Here is a 20724-nt window from a genome sequence, read left to right on the forward strand (position 1 = left end):
AATTGGACCGGGAAGCATTTGACAATAGTCCGCCATTACAGTTTACAGTTTACAAGTGAAAATTTGAAAGCCGCACGCTGATTGGTCGAAGTGTGTGTGCTTGGCTCTGATTGGCTGCCGTGGTCCGGAGAATGCCGAAGCTACTCGTTTTTTTGCCTAGTCGTCCCCCGTACGCCCGGACTAAATGATTTGGACGGGGTGTTTTCAAATCCTGTCTAAAAGCCTGTGATACGATATTTCATTATATATATCCTCCTGATGATGTTTTGTCGAGTCATAGAATAAGAAGCAGCTGCTTTAGGCACTTTTGATATATTCCACCATGACACTTGCAGTTCTCTCTATAGTTTATCTGATGATCTCACTATTTTCTCATTTAAAACAAACTGTAGATTGAGCCTGAACGAGGTGTAAAGTGTCAGATGTTGCCGAGTGTGACTCAAAGGTGTTGATTAAACGGTGAGGATCGAGCTCACCGGGTTTGAGCTCCGACGTCCATGTCAGAACAGCTGTTTTAGAACTGTCGACATCATAGCTTTTTTCTATCCATCCCGTATGAATACATTAAACTGCTCTGTCGCCATGGAACAACACAGTTAAGCAAGGGGTCGGATCTGCGGAGAGGCGACCCTGCGCACAGCAAGACGGCATGTGTTTCGATGTATGAATGTTATAAATAAATGCTAAATGGACATGTTTAATGCCATTTATAGTACCAGGCAAAGCAACGACATCTCCATGGCGATGGCGCACGACTCATGCCCAGCAAAATTCGCCAGTGCAACTTTTAACACTTTTAACACATTGATAGGGCTGAATGATATGGATTTTGATCAAACTTCTTATTTTTTTCTTTTCAAAACCAAAGTATAACTGGTTTTGTCTTTTGGTACAGATTTCATTAACATTAAAATGACAGAGCTCATCAGTGCCATTTAACGCAAAAACACTCTTTCGAAGTCTGAACACTGTCCTTATTAAAATATCATTGACAATTAGAGTTGATTAAAATCTCCATTAATTGAATTATTCTCTTTTGACTTCAGGCCGATGCCACGTCTCGACTTCCACTACCACCACCTCCGCCTTTAAACCGGCTCCTCGTGACTGTGACGATGAGGCCCCTCCCCTGTCCTGAGCCCCGCCCGTTCCCACTCGCGGCATCCAATCGGCCGCTGCGATGCCTGTGATGGACAGCTTCGCGCACTTCGGCGACATGGGGCTGTTCCAAGATGGCGCCTGTCCTCCTCCCGCCGCTTCGTCTGCAATCAGAGCCGCCTTAGCTCCACCTCCTTCTATGTTAGCGCCGCCCCCGCCTCCTCCTCCGCCGCCACCACCTCCGCTGCTCCCTCCGCCCCTGCTGCCAGGACTGGGGGACCCCACCACGGGCCTCAGGCGGAACAAGAGCGTGAGGAAACTATTTTGGAAGACCATCCCAGAACATCAGGTGAGGAGGACTTTTCCCGTCTTTACAAGGTGGTCTCGCATCTGGTGGTAAGAGCTTAAAGGTGCCATATCATGTTTTTTTTCCCGTTTCGTAGTCTATCCTAAGGGTATATTTGATCATAATAAGGGTTGTGCAACACCCATAGCATAATAGTTCTGAAATATCACCCATACCTTGGACCCCTCTCACAAACCGGAAATGCAGACGGCTTAGTTTGAGATTCGCCCCCACCCTTGCGAAGAGCGATCTGGCTCCCCCGCCCAACCCGTGACGTAGTCTCAGCGAGAGCGTGTGTGCCCCGCCCACCTCGTGACGTAGTCTCAACGTGGAGACTGTGTATGTACAGCTCCCGCGCTCCATCGTCTGTGTCAGCATTCAAATGTAAGTTCTACAACACAAGTCTAATGCCGGTGAGAGGAGGCAGGGAGAGGAGGGATAGAGAGGAGGGAGGGATAGAGAGGAGGGAGGGATAGAGAGGAGGGAGGGAAAGAGAGGAGGGAGGGAAAGGAGGGAGGGAGAGGAGGAAGGGAAAGGAGGAAGGGAGAGGAGGGTGAGGAGGAAGGGAAGGGAAAGGAGGAAGGGAGAGGAGAGAGGAAGAGGAGGGAGGGAGGGAGAGGAGGGAGGGAGAAGGGGGAATGGTGTTGCAGGTCCGTGATTATGACGCACCACTGACGTGAGGTCCGTGATTATGACGCATTCTTTCCTCGAATTTGCAGATTCGAGGAAAGGATATAGTCAATAAGGAATCAATCAAAAAAACACTAGCACTGTAAGAAGTTTTAAAGCTCTGAAAAGTCGATTTTGCACGATATGGGACCTTTAATTTAGGCTGACAAACCAATTCTACCAAGTAAGAATCATACCGTGAGAATTGGCGACCATAACCCCTTTTACTTTGCTGTCATTGGCGTTTGTTTTAGGTTAAGGGGCGTCCCAACCTGTGGACTCAGGGCCCCGTGGAGCAGCACCAGATCGACGCGCAAACCATCGAGGAGCTGTTTAGTCATGACTGTAAATCAAACGCTAAGACCCCGCCCTCAAGAGGAGGGAGGGGCAGGACCTCCTTCAGAGAAACCAAAGAGGAGGTACAGTTCACTATGAATATCAGAGAGTTAGAATACTGAAAATATATGAAGTAGAGGTGGACAGATTATCCAAATATTGATAATATTGTGAATTATGTTAATATATTCTGAAGACATTTCAATATTGAATATTGTTGATAAATAATAATAATAATATTAATTAAAAATGAAAACCACTTATGTTGTAAACTTCCAAATAAGTGTAAAAAGTGATATTTCTGCCCTTTAAGTGAGTGATTTCACATTTGTCTGACACTTGACATGTTTGATCAAATTTCGATCCATGAGTTTCAGAATGATGAAAAAGGAAGACGGTTACCATAGCGATTCAAACCAAACATTCTATCTTTTGAATGGGAAAAGGTCCTCAACATGTGGCATACAACAGGAAGCTGAAACCTTTTGAATTGAATTGACATAACATTGTCTAAATATTGTTTTTAACCTATTATATTTATTATTAACCTCAATACCCTCGATATGAAGTATAAATGTCACTGATTATTATCCATCCATTGTCTCCCGCTTTAATCTGAAGCCGGTTTTGATCGTTATTGTTTGGATGTCATTTTAACAATAATTGGTCAAGATGTGGAGTTAATATGTTTGATCTTTATTGTGGTTAAACTGCAGATATAGATGGAGTAGAACAGAAATGTGGCTCCGCAGTGACTCCCCAGCTTTTATATAATAATAAAAACATGTCCAGCTTAAACTGTGTGTGAACCCAGTGAAAGAGGAGCCTGGAGCGTCAAGTTTACTGAAGGCGTGGCTGAATGAAGTGTCTGTTTAATCTAACCCCGCCCCTCTGTGTCCCTCTCCTCCTCAGGTGTGTATTCTCGATGGAAAAAGAGGCATGAACATCGGGATTTTCCTCAAACAATTCAAAAGGTAACGAATAGTTAAAGATTGAAAAAAGTACATTATAGTGACATTAAAGAAACAAGCGTTCAAAGAGGCAGTAATATGCTTTTCTCCACCGGTCTCGTTCTCCTCTCGAACGGCATTAATTAACGCTCATTAACTCATGCCGTTAATCCTCAAAACAGACTTTAAATGCCGTTAAATTTGCACATAAATCATATGGAAGGCAGATATTAATTTTTACAAGCGCTGCGGTGAGGCTGAGTTGAACACTATGTGCTCCGGGATGTTTTATGTGAGCGCTAAAATGAGTAAAAGAAGCTACTTATTTCACCAAATTACTACAGAACACTGGTAGATGCTAGCATGCTTGTACTAGTTACACCTGCAAGCGGCGATGAAGGGAAAACACTTGATCATCGGGTCTGTTCTCCGGTATGTATTGGAGTTACAGCAACAGATAAAGCAGCATCAAAGATATTTACATAAAAGTGCTGATTAAACGCATCACAAATGTTTTTTTTTGTCGTCAAGCTGATTGAATCTTTAATAATGTAATTTGGTAAAGAGGGGGTAGAATTTTGTGATAAGGATTTAACCGTTTGCCAAGATGCTGCAGGATTTCCCTGTGATTCTGTGAAAGTATTGACGTAGTAACATGTTTTAGCTTTACGAACAGTAGAGACATATTTATTGCGCTTATGACAAAACTGCTGCCAATCTGCTGCTGATTTGGTTGCTTTGGCTTCTGCCCAGGGTTTGTCTCAATAATCACAATAGTTTTTTAGACTTTCAGATGTTTTGGACAGGTCGATGTTCGTGTCCTCTAAAACAAGTAACTCAGACTTATCAAAAGCGTAGAGGAAGGTAAAGAAGCCCTCTAGCTCCCCCTACAGGTGCAGATGGAGGTCTTTTCCCAGTATTATTTTTACCCAGACCCACCTCTAGATCTATGTATTCAAAACTTTATGACTTGGAGACTTTGGTATTTACAGATGCAGTAAAACAGTATTTTATAAATATTGCTACTCCACCTCCTTTACTGGGTCTACCACAACGGAATATATTAGAACTGTCCAATGAAATGTCAGCGTCTGAGATCCTGGAGGTGAACCATGTGTCAGAGAATACAAATATATCAGGATCTGCTTGTTTTGCCCACACTCTGATAAAGTCTATTTTTAATTGTAGAATTTGCACATTCATGTTCAGACCTCAACTCAAAATTACTCTGAATTCCACTAGCTGGTATTTGGCTCTTAGAATGTGCACGCATCATTCAAAAATACATAAATACTACAAGAAAGACCTTAGAGTAGATCCTCAGAGCTGGATCATGTTCTTGGTGTTGGCGTGCTGCCTCCTGTCGCCGTCACACTGCTCTGTTGTGTGTAAACTGTCTGCTGCTGATGCAGGTCTGTGACTGTCTACAGACCTCGTCTGCACACGTCACCATGGTGATTCACTCATGAGTAGGACTACACATCGTATGTCCTTATTAGTTTCTTTAATAAAGGGTCTTCAGTGTATGGTCAAACACTTAACTTGACTAAACCATGTTATAACTGTATATATCTGTATTTAATTCTGAATGTGTTGAGTGATCCATATTTAGTCTCTCTCCAGAGGTCACAGCTCTTCTCTGTGAAGCTGTCATCAAGGCTAACTTCATCAACTTCACTTGTGTTTTATTATCTTCACCAGACTTGTTCTGCTCAGTGCTCCGCTTGGCCAGTTTGTCACAATCAGACACGCTTTTCACAAACTGGTATTTTTAAACTGCAGGAAATTACTTAAGGAATAATGCAGAATTTTGGACCTTGGATCCCACCCCTGGGTTGTCTCTAGATTATTGTCCAGCCTGTGTGTACTCTAACAGACTGCACCGTGTAATGTTTGTATGTGTCTAAGGGCTGGGCAATATGAAAAACAATTAATAATAAGGTTTTTCGTTCCCTCATTGATCTGAAATATTTAATTTTTTATTATTTAGATTTTTTAAAATCTGTGCAATTTCACAAAATGTTTCTTTTACATATAATTTATGCCAAACCACATGTTTTCACTGACAGACGTTTGGCCTAAACTGATTGTTGACAGTTTGAAACAACTGAACCTGGATTTGATTCAAATGTGATTCAGGCACAGCCCTGGACTGTCATCCCTGAACAAGACCAAAGAATAGAACCCTGGACCTCCTAACTGTGAGGCAGGAGTACTTCAGTCAAAGTCAAAGTAGTAATAAAAGATGCAGATGACACAACGCCTTCTTTACTGTTATATTTGAAATGCACAAAACATATACATTTGTTGTTGTTGTAAATGTTGTTTGTCCTCATCAGAACCACGGTGAGATTTAGTGACAGGTTGTGCTTGTGTCGTGTTGACTCTGAAAATAGTGGCACATGAGGGCCTCAGGGACGGGCCACGAGACCGTTACCAAATCAAACCTCTATTCACCTGGAAATGAATCTGGATTGTCAGTGTCACTCAGAAAACAGGACATAAAAAGTAAACATTTTATCATGTCTTTTTGTTACATTGACAAACAAAGGGCAGATGTGGATCGTCACAGTGTTGGAATTTTAAAAACATAGTGTTGTGTCTCTTGGCAACGCACTTTATCCATGTTTATTATGTACTCCACAGTAATGCTTTTGGTCTCCCATTTTATTATTTAGTCATTTCAACAAACAAGGCTTTGTGACTGAAAAATGCCACCACATTTTGAAGCTTTAGAGAAAGATATATATTTATCTTAGTTTATTTGTGTCGACAAAGAAGATGTTGAACTTTATGCCAGATTTAGTTTCATTTGGTCCAGTGATAACAGAAATATTAACCATAAACCAGGTCTTTACCTTGACAATCTGGCAGTTCAAAAGCAAATTCACAGGCTTTACCTGAACTTTAAATAGTAGTAGTTGTTATGATGTCATTGATCTATACCATCATTTTTTGTCATATTTAGTCATAATTTGATAAATTTACAGAGAGAATCAAGCACCCAAGCTGCACAAAAAATGGAAAAGAAGCAACCTGCGTGTATCAAGAAGCTGATTTGGCAACTATAATTATTTTATTTTATTCTTACTTTTTGTTCCAGGTCGAATCAGTCGATCGTGGAGGACATCCGTTGTGGAAACGGTGAACTTTATGGACCAGAGTCTTTGAGAGAGCTGCTCAAACTCCTGCCAGAGTCTGATGAGGTATTTCATGCAGAATCATGACTATTTCCTAAATGTGTTTGACATTGGCTTACTGTCTGCTTCTTGGCTTACTCTCTGTTTATTGGCTTACTCTCTGTTTATTGGCTCACTGTCCGTTTCTTGGATCACTGTCTTGTTTCTTGGCTTACTATCTGTTTCTTGCCTTACTGTCTGTTTCTTGGTTTACTGTATTTTTCTTGGTTTACTCTGTTTCTTGGCTTACTCTGTTTCTTGGCTTACTCTCTGTTTCATGGCTTACCGTCTGTTTCTTATAAAGGTGAAGAAGTTGCAGGCGTTCAGAGGAGACGTGTCTAAACTCTCGCTGGCTGATTCCTTTGTTTACCTGTTGATCCAGCTGCCCAGGTGAGACACGGGAAGAGAATGTTCCACACTGCGGCATTGAGCCTGTCTGTTGTTGGAATTCCACAAACATTGTAGAAAAAGATTCAGTTGTTGTCAGTGCCGCTCGATGTTGAGAGTCGAAAACCTCCAGAGTCCAGATGACTATGACTGAATCTTTTTCTACATTTTTTGTGGAATTCCAACAATAATTTCATTGTTAAGCATGTTTTAAAATGGTCTTTCTCGTGTGTTTTGTAGTTATATTGTTCGCATTGAGTCGATGCTGCTGAAGGTGGAGTTTCCATCCGACTGTGAGTCCATGAAACAGAACATTAGGACACTACGCTCTGCCGTTAAAGGTAACTAAACCACAGAAAAATGTAATGCGAACACTTATAACTCTGCTGATCAATAGTTTGCATTCGCACGACGTCACAAAAGAGCCATTTCTCAAGAGCAAATTGTTTAAATTAAGCTGCAGGATTGATTATTCTCTGTTAGTAATAATCAATAAAACAGGCTTTCAGATTAAAGTAGCAAAATTACAATTACACTTAACGATTACGTCTCTATGTGGTGTCTCTGGTCTCTATGTTCTACCTCCAGCTGATGTAGCAACAGCGTCGCATAAATGCACCAGAATGTGGGGCTTGGATGTGCCTCGTGTCACGCCTCTACAGCGCTCTTTACACCCGCTGTATTTATAAACCTGTGATCGTTTTAATGAACCTGATTTGCTCTGGGTTTTCAGATCCATGTAAACGACGGCATTTTATAAGGGGGAAACAAAAATGCCAGATTTATTTTTTTTTAAACATGATGTATTTCAGTGTTTTCTGCACTTTTCTGGTTAATTTGAGTCCTTTATTTGAGCTTATGTTTTAGCAAATTTGTTGATGGATTGCCACAATATCGTCTGAATATTAACATTGGGATCATGATATTTATTTCAGTCAATGTCGCCCAACTAATTTAAATAAAGAACTTGGCACATCACTTTCTTTGAGACGAGTGCATTGGAGGAGAGGGAGCACCTTGAAGTTCACAAATAGAAAAGATTCCCGCACACACTGTAAATAAGTTGATATTTTTCTTGAATGATTTGTACATATTTTGTGCACTGTTCATTCCCGTTCACATCCTGTTTAATATGGCCCCCTGGAGCTCCGCCTCCATTTGTCTGATGAATACTTGGCATCTAAATAAAGTCACAATTTGCGAGAGAGGCAGTGCGTGGGAATCTTTTCTGTTTGTCAGTGTCACCCAACTCTGTGTTGATGGTGTGTTTCACTCCTCGAATGTAGTCTCGGTTTACTCTTGGTTTACTCTGTTTAGTCTTGGTTTAGTTTTAGTTTTAATCATGGTTTAGTCTTTATTTTCTCTGGATTTAGTTTTGGTTTTATTCTCAATTTATTCCTCATTTAGTCTTGATTTTTACTTTATTTATTCCTTGGTTTTTTACTCTTGGTTTTAGTCATGCTTAATCCTGGTTTAATCCTGGTTTAATCCTGGTTTTGTCCTGGTTTTGTCCTGGCTCTGGACCTCGTAGACTGCTGAATTCTTGCTTGTGCATGATGCTTAGCACGTTTCCCTCCTAACCCCGTGTCTGTGCTCTTGTTGTTGTGCTGCAGAGTTGATGTGCTGTGCGGAGCTCCACGCTGTCCTCCATCTGGTGCTGCAGGCGGGAAACCTCTTAAACGCTGTGAGTCCAACACAGACAAGAACCAGGAGAGGATCCATCATGGAGTCACACGGCCATAAGGGCTTTTAAGACTGTAAATTACACTGTGTGGAGCAACCCAATAAAAACTTAATGAGCCGTCACTAATGGGGACTTGGGGCTGGAGAGGAAACTATTTTTGTGGCATTAACGATGGGGCTGAATGATTTCAGAAAAAGATCTAATTGCATTTTTTCGACGGGCATTGCAATCAACAATTATTTTTATAGCACCATTCATACAAAATGTAACTCTGAGTGCTTTACAACTATAAAAAATACAATGTTTAGTCCTGACTCTGGCACCAGCAGGAGGCCGGCCCATGTTTAGTCCTGACTCTGGCACCAGCAGGAGGCCAGTCCATGTTTAGTCCTGACTCTGGGCACCAGCAGGAGGCCGGTCCATGTTTAGTCCTGACTCTGGGCACCAGCAGGAGGCCGGTCCATGTTTAGTCCTGACTCTGGGCACCAGCAGGAGGCCGGTCCATGTTTAGTCCTGACTCTGGGCACCAGCAGGAGGCCGGTCCATGTCTAATGCTGCAGTGTTTTACAGGGAGGTTATTCTGGAAATGCAGTGGGCTTCAAACTCTCGTCTTTACCGTCTTTGGCTGAAACCAAAGCCAACAAACCGGGCATGAATCTTCTGCACTTTGTTGCTCTGGTGAGTGTTCTCAAAAGAAGTTTGCTCTTTCACTTCTATAAGACAAAAACACTTATTATTATTATGTATTTTAGGAAGCTCAAAAGAAGGATGAGAAGCTGCTGGAGTTTCCTCTCAGGTTGACTCATGTCCAGGCTGCATCCAGGTAAAACCACATGAGAGAGGAAGACTGTAAATATATTCATTTACAGGTATTTTTATAAAGAATGTGCTTAAAAACATGCAAAGTGGTCTTGATGGAAATAGATGCGTTTAATGCCATACTGTGGAACATTCTAGGCCAAGTAGTAACTTCTTGAGGACGAGCAGGTGGCGGACTAGAACGTTTTATTATTCTGTATTAAAGAATAAAATACGTTAATCATTTTACTTTTTGTTCATTGTAACTCGCAATATTTATCTAAAACAGCTTAAGAATAGAATGAAGTTGATTGACTTCCTGGATGAAACTGCAGAGCTCTTCATAGTGGCATTTCAAGATTTTTATTTGTGCTTTTATTGTTGGAAAAAGGCGCACTGTCGTTTTTTGAGAAAATTAAAGGCTTTTAAGTGCGCCTTAAAGTGCTGAAAATATGGTATGTTCGTTCTTTAAGCATTGGATAATAATACACTTTTACACCCAAAAAAAGCTTGTATTTCAGTATTTTAACAGTTTTTTCACACACTGCTTTTATTTTGAAGGATCTCGTTGGAGACGTTGGATTCAGACCTGCAGCGTGTCACGTCTCGGACTCGCTCCATCGAGGAGAGCGTCCAGAGAGACACAGATCTACTGCAGCAGCTCCACTCTTTCCTGCAGGTGAAAACCACAAAGACATAAACCACATTCACAAGCAGTTTGGTCACGACACATTTTGTATTCATGTTTTTCCTTTTATAGGATAAATTCTTTTGTCATTAAAAGAGCGCACATTGGTTTCAGGAAAATTAGATCTTGTGTTATTTTGATGTGGCATTCTCACCCTATTCCTAGAGGAAAAAAGAAGTGTAATCAGGCAGAGCAAAAAAATATGTCTGTTTGCCGTAACCCGACCGACCCGGTAAAAACCTAGCCGACTGAAAAAAAAAAATCTGAAATTTGTCAAAATGATGCAATTTTTTTTATTTGTCTTATATCTCGCCGACTCACCAACTTTTCAAAAAAGCGCCGTGTTGAATTTTGTATCTCTGGAACTCGCTAGAAATATTTTAAAGCCGAAAATGTCGCGAAAACCGTCAAAAATGAAACTTAACACGAAGGAGAACGTCTCACTGACTGTTGAAGGCGGTCACTGTGGGTCACTGTGGGTCACTGTGGGTCACTGCGGGTCACTGCGGGTCACTGGCAGGATAAAAAATAGCGATGTTTGGATATTTTTTTTTGCCTTCAAAATTTTTTTTTTAACTATCAACCGACCCACTTGAAAAATGTTGGGCCGGGTTACAGCAAACATACAATTTATTTGGGGCCGCCTCACTACCGTCTGAAAGGTCCGTTGATCTAAAATGGTGTATTGTGTGATTTCAGAGCGCCACGTCCGCCCTGTCCGCCCTGCGCCACTCTCGGCAGCAGCTGAAAGCGGAGTCCGAGGAGCTTCTCGACTTCTTCTGCGAGGACAAGGAGACGTTCAAGCTCGACGACTGTTTCAGCATCTTCACCTCCTTCTGCCTCAAGTTCACCGCCGCCGTCAAGGTACAGAGGAACACAAAGTCACTTGAGCGTAACGTGAGGGAATACTTGTCAGATTTATTCCATATATATATATACGTTTTTGTCGCGCGTTAAGGACAATGCAGAGCGCGAGAGGAAAGAGGCTCGGCGACGCAGACTTCAGGAGCTTGAGGAGCAGAAGAGACACTCGTGGGCTGCAGGAGATCAGGTCAGTGTTTCTCAATATACAAATAATGGACCAAATGCTGTGGGTAATATGAATTCAAGTGTCAGTGTCGTGGGTTCGATTCCTGACTCCAACTATTTACTGCATGTCCTCCTCCATTTCACAATACTTTTCTGTCAATAAAGCCTAAATCTTAACCTTTAATTAACCAGGAAAGTAGGTAAAAAAAGGTAGTATTGGCCAAGACAGCAGCAGGGATCATTTACACGTTTAGACAGGAGGTAGTTATAAAGTAAAATCTATTTAGCCTCAGTACAGATCGTAAAAGCAGCTCTTGTGAAACGCTCTGTCTGTGTCTAATAATAAAGCCTTTTAATCTCCGAGAAGCAGGAAGTGCATTGTGTTCATGCTAATGTTAGTTAGCTTTAGCATGGTTGTAGCATAATTGTGAAAAGTCTCATCTCAACTCATCACAGTGAATGACTGGGATGCTAGGAATACATTAGATAAGTCATCAGTACATGTAGACTGGTGCAAAGAGTATTAACTAGGTCATATTTTCACGTTTATGAGGCTATAAAAGTCTGGTGCCACGCCTTTAAGCTCCTTCTGTAGCCACAGCTGCCCTGGGGTAGACTGACGGGAGTGAATCCGCTAATCAACTACCACCAATTACTCTTACTTACACTGTAGATGTGTGAGTCTTGACTTGATTCTGCTTTTCTACTGGACATTTCTCCTCAGAGGGATTAATAAAGTATCTCTCTACCTAAAGCAAGGCACTGTTAAAGAAGTGGTCACAGCGGGATTCGAACCGCTGACCTCTAACCGCCGAGTCTAACCGTCCCTTTCTTTCGTTTCCAGCTTGCTAGCGCGTTCGGGCTCCGCAGCGGCAGCGAACTGGACGTGAACTCGGCCCCGTCTCGCAACGACGAGGCCGGCTTGCTGATGGAGCTCCTGATGCCCAAATCGCACCCGCGCTCTCCTCTCCTGCGGCGCTCCGGCAGCTTTCGGCGAATGAGGAGCTCGACCGAGGCGGATGTCAGGGCGTCTGAAGTAAAGCGCGCGGAGAGAAAGGATGGTTCTGCTTCAGATGACCGCAAAATGCCACAACACGCAGTAAATATGACGACGGAATACCTCAGGGACAGCGCGAAACAAGCAAAGACCGAAAATCCTACCTCTGATCTCAACAACAACGGAAAAGAATCGCGCGGTGACCAAACCGCAAGCAACGACGGACTCAAAATGGATAAGAAATCGAGTTGCGACGCTACTAACATGTCGGTAGTCGTCGAAAAATGCTCGTTGGTCCCCGAATTGAAAGCTTTTGACAAGGTAAGCACGCCGACGAGGAGCAAAACGCACAACGACGTGGAGATAACAGACGTCGATGAACGGACAACGGCGAGATCGAATGAAAAAGTGGAAATCGTGGTCAAAACTAAAGAGGAAACGAGCGATACCGTCATCGTTTGGTGCGTTACCGGCGTTTGCGAGGTGGAAAACGACACTCAGACTATTACGGAGACAAATTCGGCCAATCGCAACGCCTCGAACCAGCAATCAGCCAATCAAAACCCAGTGCCTATAAGCAGCCAGCCGATGCCTTCGACGTGCTTGGTCGATATCGCGACAGTCGAAGCCGAAACGGACGTTGAGATTGGCGTTAGAGCGGCTTTGACCAATCATAACGAAGGAGAGGGAGTGGAATCGACCAATCGGGGGATAGTAGATGAGATTATTGGGTTTGAAATGGAGGTAAGTGCACTTTCAACCAACGGAATACAAGAAAGTCAATGCAATTCGTTAAAGAAGGAAGACGTTTTGCAAGACATGGATGAAAACGTCACGGAAACGCTACAAGATTCAATCGTCAATCTAAAGGGTCAAAGTATTGGGCTAAAACATGAGGTTAGGAATAAGCAAAATGGGGAGGACGTCTTGGCGAAGGTTAGAAATTCAAAAACTAGTCCAAATACAAAATCGTCGCCCAATGCCAAGACGGAGCAGTTGGCAAAAAAGCCCCCCAGCCCCAAAATCTCACCTGGAAATAAAACTATTCGAACTCTAACGGCAACAGAAAGCCACAACGTTCGCCGAGTCGTCCCGATTTCACGCCCGAATTCAGCCAAAGCTCCAGACAGACCTCCGGGAAACCAGAAGGGGGCGTCGTCGTCTCTGTCCGCGCCCAGCCGGAGCGCTTCTCGTCGGGCAGAGCGACCGTCCACCGCCCCCTCGTCCCGGAGATCCAGCTTCAACAAAGCGGACCACGAGCTCGATTCGAACAGGAAAGCGAAAAAGCCGACGCAGGAAAAGCAAAAGCAGCAGCAAGACGAGAAGATGTGTCGATCCACGTTACGGTCGATAAGTCAGAAGGAGGAGAGAGGCGTTCTGAGCGCTCCGGTGACGCCCATTCACAGAACCACGCCGGGATTCGCCAGGAATACGGCGTCCAGTTCTTTCAGGAGGACGAATACAGGTTTAGCCAAGAGCTCGACAAACGGTAATGTAGCTTCGTCGCAAAGTTCGGCAAATTCATCGCCTAAAGTTTCACCCAAAATGTCTGAAAAATCGCCACGTCAAAGTTCAACACTGAGGCAAAATGTGTCTTCTATGCAAAGTTGTGTCAATTTGCCGTCTAAGATGTCGGTTTTGAAAATATCCTCTCCCAAATTATCTTGTGACTCGAAATTAAATGATAAAATCCACAAAATGTCGTCTTCGTCCAATGTATCGTCCCCAAAATCTACAATCAATCCGTTGATCAATTCTACGTCTAAAATTTCGTCATTGTCGTCAAAAGATCAGCGTGATTCAGCAAATTTAAAAAGCAAAAATCTGGCACAGGAAAAAACTTCTCCAAAGCCTCGCCCGGATTTAACAAATAATAACTCGGATACAGCAAATCGTTCGGCAGATTTAGGCAACAAATCACCCAAAAATGTATCGACGTTTCATATAAATTTGTCAGAAAATGTATCAAAAAGTATTGTTGGTTCTCCATCCAATTTGTCAAATCAGAAATCCCAATTTACAACCAATTCAAATCAGGTTTCTTCTACAAATGAATCGCTAAACGTAACGAACAATAATCTGGATATACCTCATCAAACTTCATCTCCAGAAACGTCTTTGCCGACAGATTTGCCCCCTCAAATTTTGCTAAATAATAACACGGACTCGTATTGTTTGGAAAATTCAACAAAATTGACAAACTCTCCAAAAATGTCGACTCCATTTCCATCAAACGCGCCAAATTCTAACTTGAATTCATCTGAAAAAACTGTAAAATCATCATCTACGTCCGCGCTTCGTTCAACATTAACCAGCTTTTCGTCGACAAAATCGCCAAATAATTCAAATTTACCTGAAAATGCATCTCCAAAACCGTCCAAAACTTCCTCGCCATCGTCGTCGCTTCATTCATCATTACGAGTCGCGTCTGGCTCGCCTAAAAGTCCAGACTCGAGTTCAAAAAGTGTCAAAGCGCCGCCCTGTTCGCCGCTGCTCAGCGCTCCCCCCGGCGGCCGCAGGAGGAACAGCAGCGAAACCTTCTCAGATAAATCTATAACGTCGTCAAAGGACAGTTCTAGGCCCACCTGGAGATAACGAAGCATTTACACAAAGTTTCATATATTTTTCGGTCCATATGGTTCATCATTTGTCTCTCAAGTCACAAATAAATTGAGTTTTCGCTAAATTAATGGGTGAAAATAACGGCACAGTTGAAATGCAGTAACCTGTTTTGCCTTGTCGGTTTTATTATGGGAGGACTATAATAAATACGACTATGTTTGTATTTATATTTGCATGCACTGAATTTCTAACCGCACCGGCACCGCTTTATAAATGGTGGTTAAAGAGTCACTATTTTATCTAAATTATCTCCAAAAGTGTTCAGACAGACAGTAACCATGGCAACGGAGAAACGAGTGACGTTCTGGAGCGAGCGCAACAAACGCTAAATCCGCTTTCTGCACAAAAATGATGTGTGAAAGGTGAAAGGTGTAACTTTTCTGGAGGCTGGTGCATCTCCGGCTTAAACTGGAATGAATCTAGTATTTATTCAACTGTTTTGATTTGAAAAAGAACTTAATGCTGTTCAAATTGATAACGTTTCCATGGAGATGAGAAGATGCCGGACGATACCAGAAAAGTTAAGTAGTGCATCTTTTAAACTAAGGATATACACTGAAAAGTACTTTGAAATGAGCACATTGTATACTGCCAAACGCCCCGGGACATTTGGCTGGTGTGTGTATCCATTTTTAATACGTATGTACTTATATATGTAAAAAAATAAATATATTGTATGTAAAATCATGTTTGTTTTATGAAGGTTTTAGACAAACGATTGTCTCTAATCGAGCTGTTGCCGAGATGTTCAGAAATTATACTGGTATATATGTATTTTATCTGTATTTATGGAATTAATGTTTGAATATATTCTGTACATGAATTAATAAAGTAACAAGTATGTAAAAGTGACTTGTTTGGAGTAGCATCACGGTCTAGTTTACTTAGTCTATGGTTTATTCACATTGGGCCAAATGATACTGGTTATTATATAGGAGTCAAGGCAATGGCGCCCCCTAATGGTCTAACGACGCACTTGAAGGAAAAATTAACAATTTGGGGGGAAATATATTTGCATTTTTTAATACAAGCATTGTGGTTTATGTATTTTGGGTTCTGTTTAAAGTTCACATTTTAAAGAACAAACAAGAACCACATGCATTTCTGAACATAGTTTTGCAGGTTTTAGACTTTATAGACAATACAATAGTATTCAGAAGAAATGTCACATAAATAACGGCAACGTTTTCATACATTGTTTTGAGATACTTCAACTTGCATCTGAAATTCAGGTCAATCCAGACTGAAAATGGACCAATGAGAGATGATGCTGAATATTTATACTATTCGTATAACATAATAGCAACATCCATCCTTTTCATTACAGTAAATATTTCCCTGGTAGAATACTTTCATAGGAGCTATTCCATAATGTGTTTGTAAACTGAACAAAGATAACAGATGTTTTTTTATTTTACATTTAATAAACCAATCATTCCAAGTCCCCACATAATGCAAACATTTGTAGTTTCCATCACACATACAAAATTCAACATTTGTGATTCATTTATCTTATTTATCCTTTGCATATTTCTTGACAAATAGCGCTGGATGACCTTCACAAATGTGCTGCACAATATGGCAAATAATTCAATTTAATTATTTAAGAGCTTTAAATTCTCAATCTGGAGTTTATGGACAGTACCAACTTTATACAGGAAGCAATTAAAGTGATGTGCAAAATGTCCGTAAGAGCACGATTCAAGTTTAAATTGTTACATCACCTGCACTTCAACAGAAAATACTCTAAACAACAGATATATTTGTACATTCCTCTTGTATCAACAGCCCCCCCACGTGAGTCTGGCCACGTGGTCCGTCTTCTGCTTGGTCGACTTGATGAATCCCAGGAACTCCAGCTCGGACACGGCCTGGATGAACCTCGCGTGCCTCGCCTGGTCCACTCTCCCAAAGTCGTCGTCCGCCTCCGGGTCGGCGCCACCGGCCGCCGACACCACCGTGCAGTACGCCTCCAGCCAGTCGAACAGGTTGATGAGCCGCCCGCACTCCAGGTGGAGCTTGTAGGCCACGCAGATGTCCGGCGCCGAGCTGGAGACGCCGCCGCCCTCCGCCCGCAGCGCGTCATTCCGGAGGTAGAGGAACGGGTCGCTCAGCGCGGCCTGGATGGAGGTGCGCGGCGCGGCGTTCAGGTGGCGGCGCACGCTGGCGGCGGAGCGGTAGTACAGGACCTCGTGCAGCGGCTGGGTTTCGGGCGGGGCCAGGTGGGTCCGGACCAGCGAGTCGACGAAGTCCACGGTCTCGATGCGCAGGAGCTCGAACGGCGAGAGTTTTTTGGCGCGCCGGGTTTTGCCCATCTCCAGCAGCGTCTTCTGCAGCTGGAACAGGTCGGTTTTCTTCTGGAGGTTTTTGAGCGGAGACGTGAGGACGGGTTCTGCGTCCTGGTGAAGAGAATATACATATATGACGGAATAAATGATATGACAGTAACATCAAGTAAACTACCGTACTTTTTCATAGTTTTGGCCGGGATGCGACTTATACTTATAGACTTATGTGCTATTATTTGTTATTTTCACACTTGCAACCTCATTTCATACTCCAGTGCGACTTATATGTTTTTTTCTTCTCTATTATGAATTTTTTAACTGGTGCGGCTTATTGTTCGGAAAATACGGTAATGACAGGTACACGTGTTTTTGGAATCGTTTTTAGGAATAAATCGTTAATACTATAATACGGAACATTCCAGTTGAAGCAACAACAGGCTTATCCTCCCAATAGAAAAGTTAAAAGTCTCATAGTGCATTTTTAAACCGACTTGAGCTTCCAACATGTTTTTTTGTTTCCTTGAAAAGATAAATAAGTTGCTTAGAGTCACGATAGGAACAATAGGGACGTCAAGATTAGTGGATTAATTGCAATTATTCGGGTCACAATATAAAAATAATAATCGTCGACCATTTTAGAGGCAAAACTAAGTATTTTTGGGTCAATCTGTTGTCCAGAAACAATATCAAAATGTAAATAACTTTAATTTAGTCTTTCAGAAAGTTCAATTAACGTGATTAAGAATAGTATTGTGTTGGACCATGAGAATGAAAGAAAATTAAAAGAATTAGCTGTTCAGTCTCAATCGTGAATAATCATTAAATCGTGATGTTTTTCTCCCTTCACAATAATCATAACACTAAAATTTGATGCTGTGACATCCTTGTTGTGCAGTCAACAGATCATTATTCTAAAATATTCACTGTTTTGGCAGCCATAACTAATCAAACCTGCATAAACAATATTCATAGCTGTTCATATTAGTAGTAGATACAAAATGTTCATATTGTATCTAGAGCTGGGTTGAAAAAAAAACAAAAAAATAAATCGATTTTTAATCGATTCGCATATTAATGACTGATTATCGATTCGTACGTCCAAAGGATCGATTTTTTTTTTTTTTCTACATTTCCCTCAGTGAACTTCAATCTACCTTCAAGAAAGAATTCAGGACTCCTGGATTATCTTTCTTGAAGGTAGATTGACCCTTAACCTTTTCAGTCTTCCATCAGTAACTACAATACTTGTAAGATTTGCTGTTTAATATTGATATAATACTAGTTTTAATATGTTGCTTCTCTACACAGTCATGAAGTGAAGGAAACGGTTCAAATACAGTTTTCATTTTTAATAACATTAACCCCCGGATCGAATCGGAAATCAGATCGAAATCGGATCGAATCGGATGGGATCTGAGAAATCGAAAAAACTCATTTTGAAACGTAAAAATCGGAATCGAATTGATTCTTGAAATTTGAATCAAAGCCCAGCTCTAATTGTATTTTCCGCACTATAAAGCGCACTGTCAATGAATGGTTTATTTTCGATCATTTTTCATATATAAAAGGCGCACCGGACTATGAGGCGCATTAAGCAAAACATTACTGTACCACACAATCGCTTCGAGATCAGTAAACACAACCAGATCTAATCCATATATAAAGCGCACTGCATTATAGGGCTATAAAGCGCACTGGAGTACAAGGCGCACTGGAGTACAAGGCGCACTGGAGTACAAGGCGCACTGGAGTACAAGGCGCACTGGAGTACAAGGCGCACTGGAGTACAAGGCGCACTGGAGTACAAGGCGCACTGGAGTACAAGGCGCACTGGAGTACAAGGCGCTCTGTCGTTTTTAAATGCGCCTTATATTGTGGAAAACACATTTTTCGCCCCCTCTAGCGCTAGTAATCCTGCGCAAAACTTCTCAGGGGTCTTTACCTGAGCGGTCTCCGCGCACAGATCCAGTCCTTTTAACTTGTCCAGCAGTTCTTGGAGTCGCACCCGCGCGTCCCTCATGGCCCGGGACGGCTCGCGCTCCAGGACGTCCACGCACCTCTGCACTCCCGCCGCCAGCTCGTCCTTGGACAGCATCTTCAGCACCTTCACGGCCGTCAGATAGTCCTCATTCTCCCACACGCTCCTCTCCAGACAGATCAGATACACTTCCCGCACTTGCTTTCCCAGAGGATACCGCGGCAACGACGACGTGAGCGCGTGCAGGCACTTCAGCACCGGAAAGTAGTTCCTGTGATACTCGTGCAGCGACGCGATCAACTCCTTGGCTTCTTCCCTCAAGCTCGCGTCGTCCGTCATGAGCTCCGCCGCGCGCTCCTCCCGCTGCCTCCCCACGTGGCTCTGGAAGGACGGCAGCTGACGCATCCTCTGCAGGTCCGTGGGCCGCAGGTGCGCCGCGACGTCCAGCGCCACGCCCTCCGCGCAGCACAGCACGCTCAGCGGCTGCGCGCGGAAGTGCTCCAGCAGCGCCACCTGCAGGCCCTTGACGAAGTTGCGCACGGAGAAGTCGTGGTAGAGGAAGACGCCGACGAGCACCTGCAGCGCTCTGCCGCCGAGCTTGAAGGGGAACGCGTGCGTCAGGACGAGCGCGTCGACGACCGCGGCGAGGTGGCGCGTGCAGGAGGGCGACTGGAAGAGCTCGACGCACAGCAGGCACGTGACGGAGTGCGGCAGCGCGCTCCGGATCGCGCTCGGGGACGTGGCGATGCCGAAGACGAACACCAGGGGGAGCCGCGCGACGTAGCGGCTGCAGATCTGCACGAACTCCTGCAGGACTCGCGGGCCGAACGCCTCGAAGTCGTTGAAAATGACCACGACGGGGGGCCGCGCGTCGCTCGACTCGTACCGCGCGTCGTACCAGTCGCAGAGCGCGCCGACGGAACAGCGCGCGCCTTTGCCGCCGACGACGTGCGGCGCGTGTTCGTCGTCGTCCGCTTCGTTATCGTCGTCGTCCACAGCGCCGTCCGTCACGCGCTCCAGCACCCGTTTGAGCGCGTGTTTGAGGGCGCCGCACTCCTTGGCCCGCAGCGCGGCGACGTGCGGCGTGACGGAGCGGCGCAGGAGCTCCGACAGGCTCTGGAGGGTCGCGTCGTGGTCGGGGACGTTGACGCCGAGCATGAGCGCCGCGGCGGGGATCTCGCTCGCCCGCATCCGCGCCGCCCAGTCGTCCCCGTCTCCGCGTCGGTGGCACTGCCCGGCGAAGTCCAGCAGCTTGTCCAGCGTGTGTCTGTTGAGCTCGTCCTGCAGAGACCCGGTGTCCGCGGTGATCCGGTCCCACAGCGTCCTGCAGAGTTTGTACCGGAGCGCGGCGCCGTCCGGCTCGTCGCAGCCGCGCGCGAAATGCTCCTCGATCGCGGGGGTTTTCCTCTTCCTGGCGCTCGGTTTGAAGACGAAACAGCCTTTGGACACGGAGGACGTCGACATGTTTCGTCCCGTGTGGCAGAGATTGTTTGTTGTTGCCGGTTTTGTCGGTGGAAAAGCCGCGGCGTGCTGCGTTTTACCCGCCAACTTTTGCCTCGCTGCGGCTGACGTACGCGGTTGCCAGATCCTGCGAGATGAAAACACGCGCCAGTGATTTAAAAGGCCTAAAACTTTATCCATCAAGATTCAAATGTATTGTTACGCACAGTTAAAA

At 43.9% G+C, this 20724-nt stretch overlaps 2 protein-coding genes across 2 annotated transcripts; one reads left to right on the forward strand and one right to left on the reverse strand.

Moving 5' to 3' along the window:
- The first annotated feature begins 1097 nt into the window (after positions 1-1097).
- Positions 1098-14758, forward strand: LOC140371515 (uncharacterized). Its single transcript, XM_072458685.1, has 13 exons — positions 1098-1447; positions 2368-2532; positions 3362-3423; positions 6503-6605; positions 6883-6968; positions 7206-7306; positions 8579-8649; positions 9220-9327; positions 9402-9472; positions 10009-10126; positions 10835-10999; positions 11094-11186; positions 12009-14758. Exons 1-13 carry the CDS (start codon positions 1181-1183, stop codon positions 14754-14756), a joined length of 4158 nt encoding a protein of 1385 aa, XP_072314786.1. The 5' UTR covers positions 1098-1180; the 3' UTR covers positions 14757-14758.
- A 1806-nt stretch (positions 14759-16564) lies between these two features.
- Positions 16565-20521, reverse strand: orc3 (origin recognition complex, subunit 3). Its single transcript, XM_072458957.1, has 2 exons — positions 19014-20521; positions 16565-17182 (listed from the first exon to the last, which is right to left on the reverse strand). The coding sequence occupies exons 1-2, from the start codon at positions 20511-20513 to the stop codon at positions 16565-16567; spliced, it is 2118 nt and encodes a 705-aa protein (XP_072315058.1). The 5' UTR covers positions 20514-20521.
- Between the last annotated feature and the right edge of the window lie 203 nt (positions 20522-20724).

This window comes from Eucyclogobius newberryi, unplaced genomic scaffold (genome assembly GCF_026437365.1).
Source record: "Eucyclogobius newberryi isolate DKJ021-1_F unplaced genomic scaffold, fEucNew1.0.hap1 SCAF_22, whole genome shotgun sequence".
NCBI classification, from domain to species: Eukaryota; Metazoa; Chordata; class Actinopteri; order Gobiiformes; family Gobiidae; genus Eucyclogobius; species Eucyclogobius newberryi.

What these genes read in the sequence shown, in the direction of transcription:
- LOC140371515 (XM_072458685.1), top strand. Translation starts at nt 1,181, where the DNA reads ATGCCTGTGATGGACAGCTTCGCGCACTTCGGCGACATGGGGCTGTTC. An exon ending in TCAGAGAAACCAAAGAGGAG is followed by an intron (nt 2,533 to 3,361) that starts GTACAGTTCACT and finishes TCTCCTCCTCAG; the next exon opens with GTGTGTATTCTCGATGGAAA. An exon ending in AGCTCCACTCTTTCCTGCAG is followed by an intron (nt 10,127 to 10,834) that starts GTGAAAACCACA and finishes GTGTGATTTCAG; the next exon opens with AGCGCCACGTCCGCCCTGTC.
- orc3 (XM_072458957.1), bottom strand. Translation starts at nt 20,513, where the DNA reads ATGTCGACGTCCTCCGTGTCCAAAGGCTGTTTCGTCTTCAAACCGAGC. An exon ending in TGTGCGCGGAGACCGCTCAG is followed by an intron (nt 17,183 to 19,013) that starts GTAAAGACCCCT and finishes TCTCTTCACCAG; the next exon opens with GACGCAGAACCCGTCCTCAC.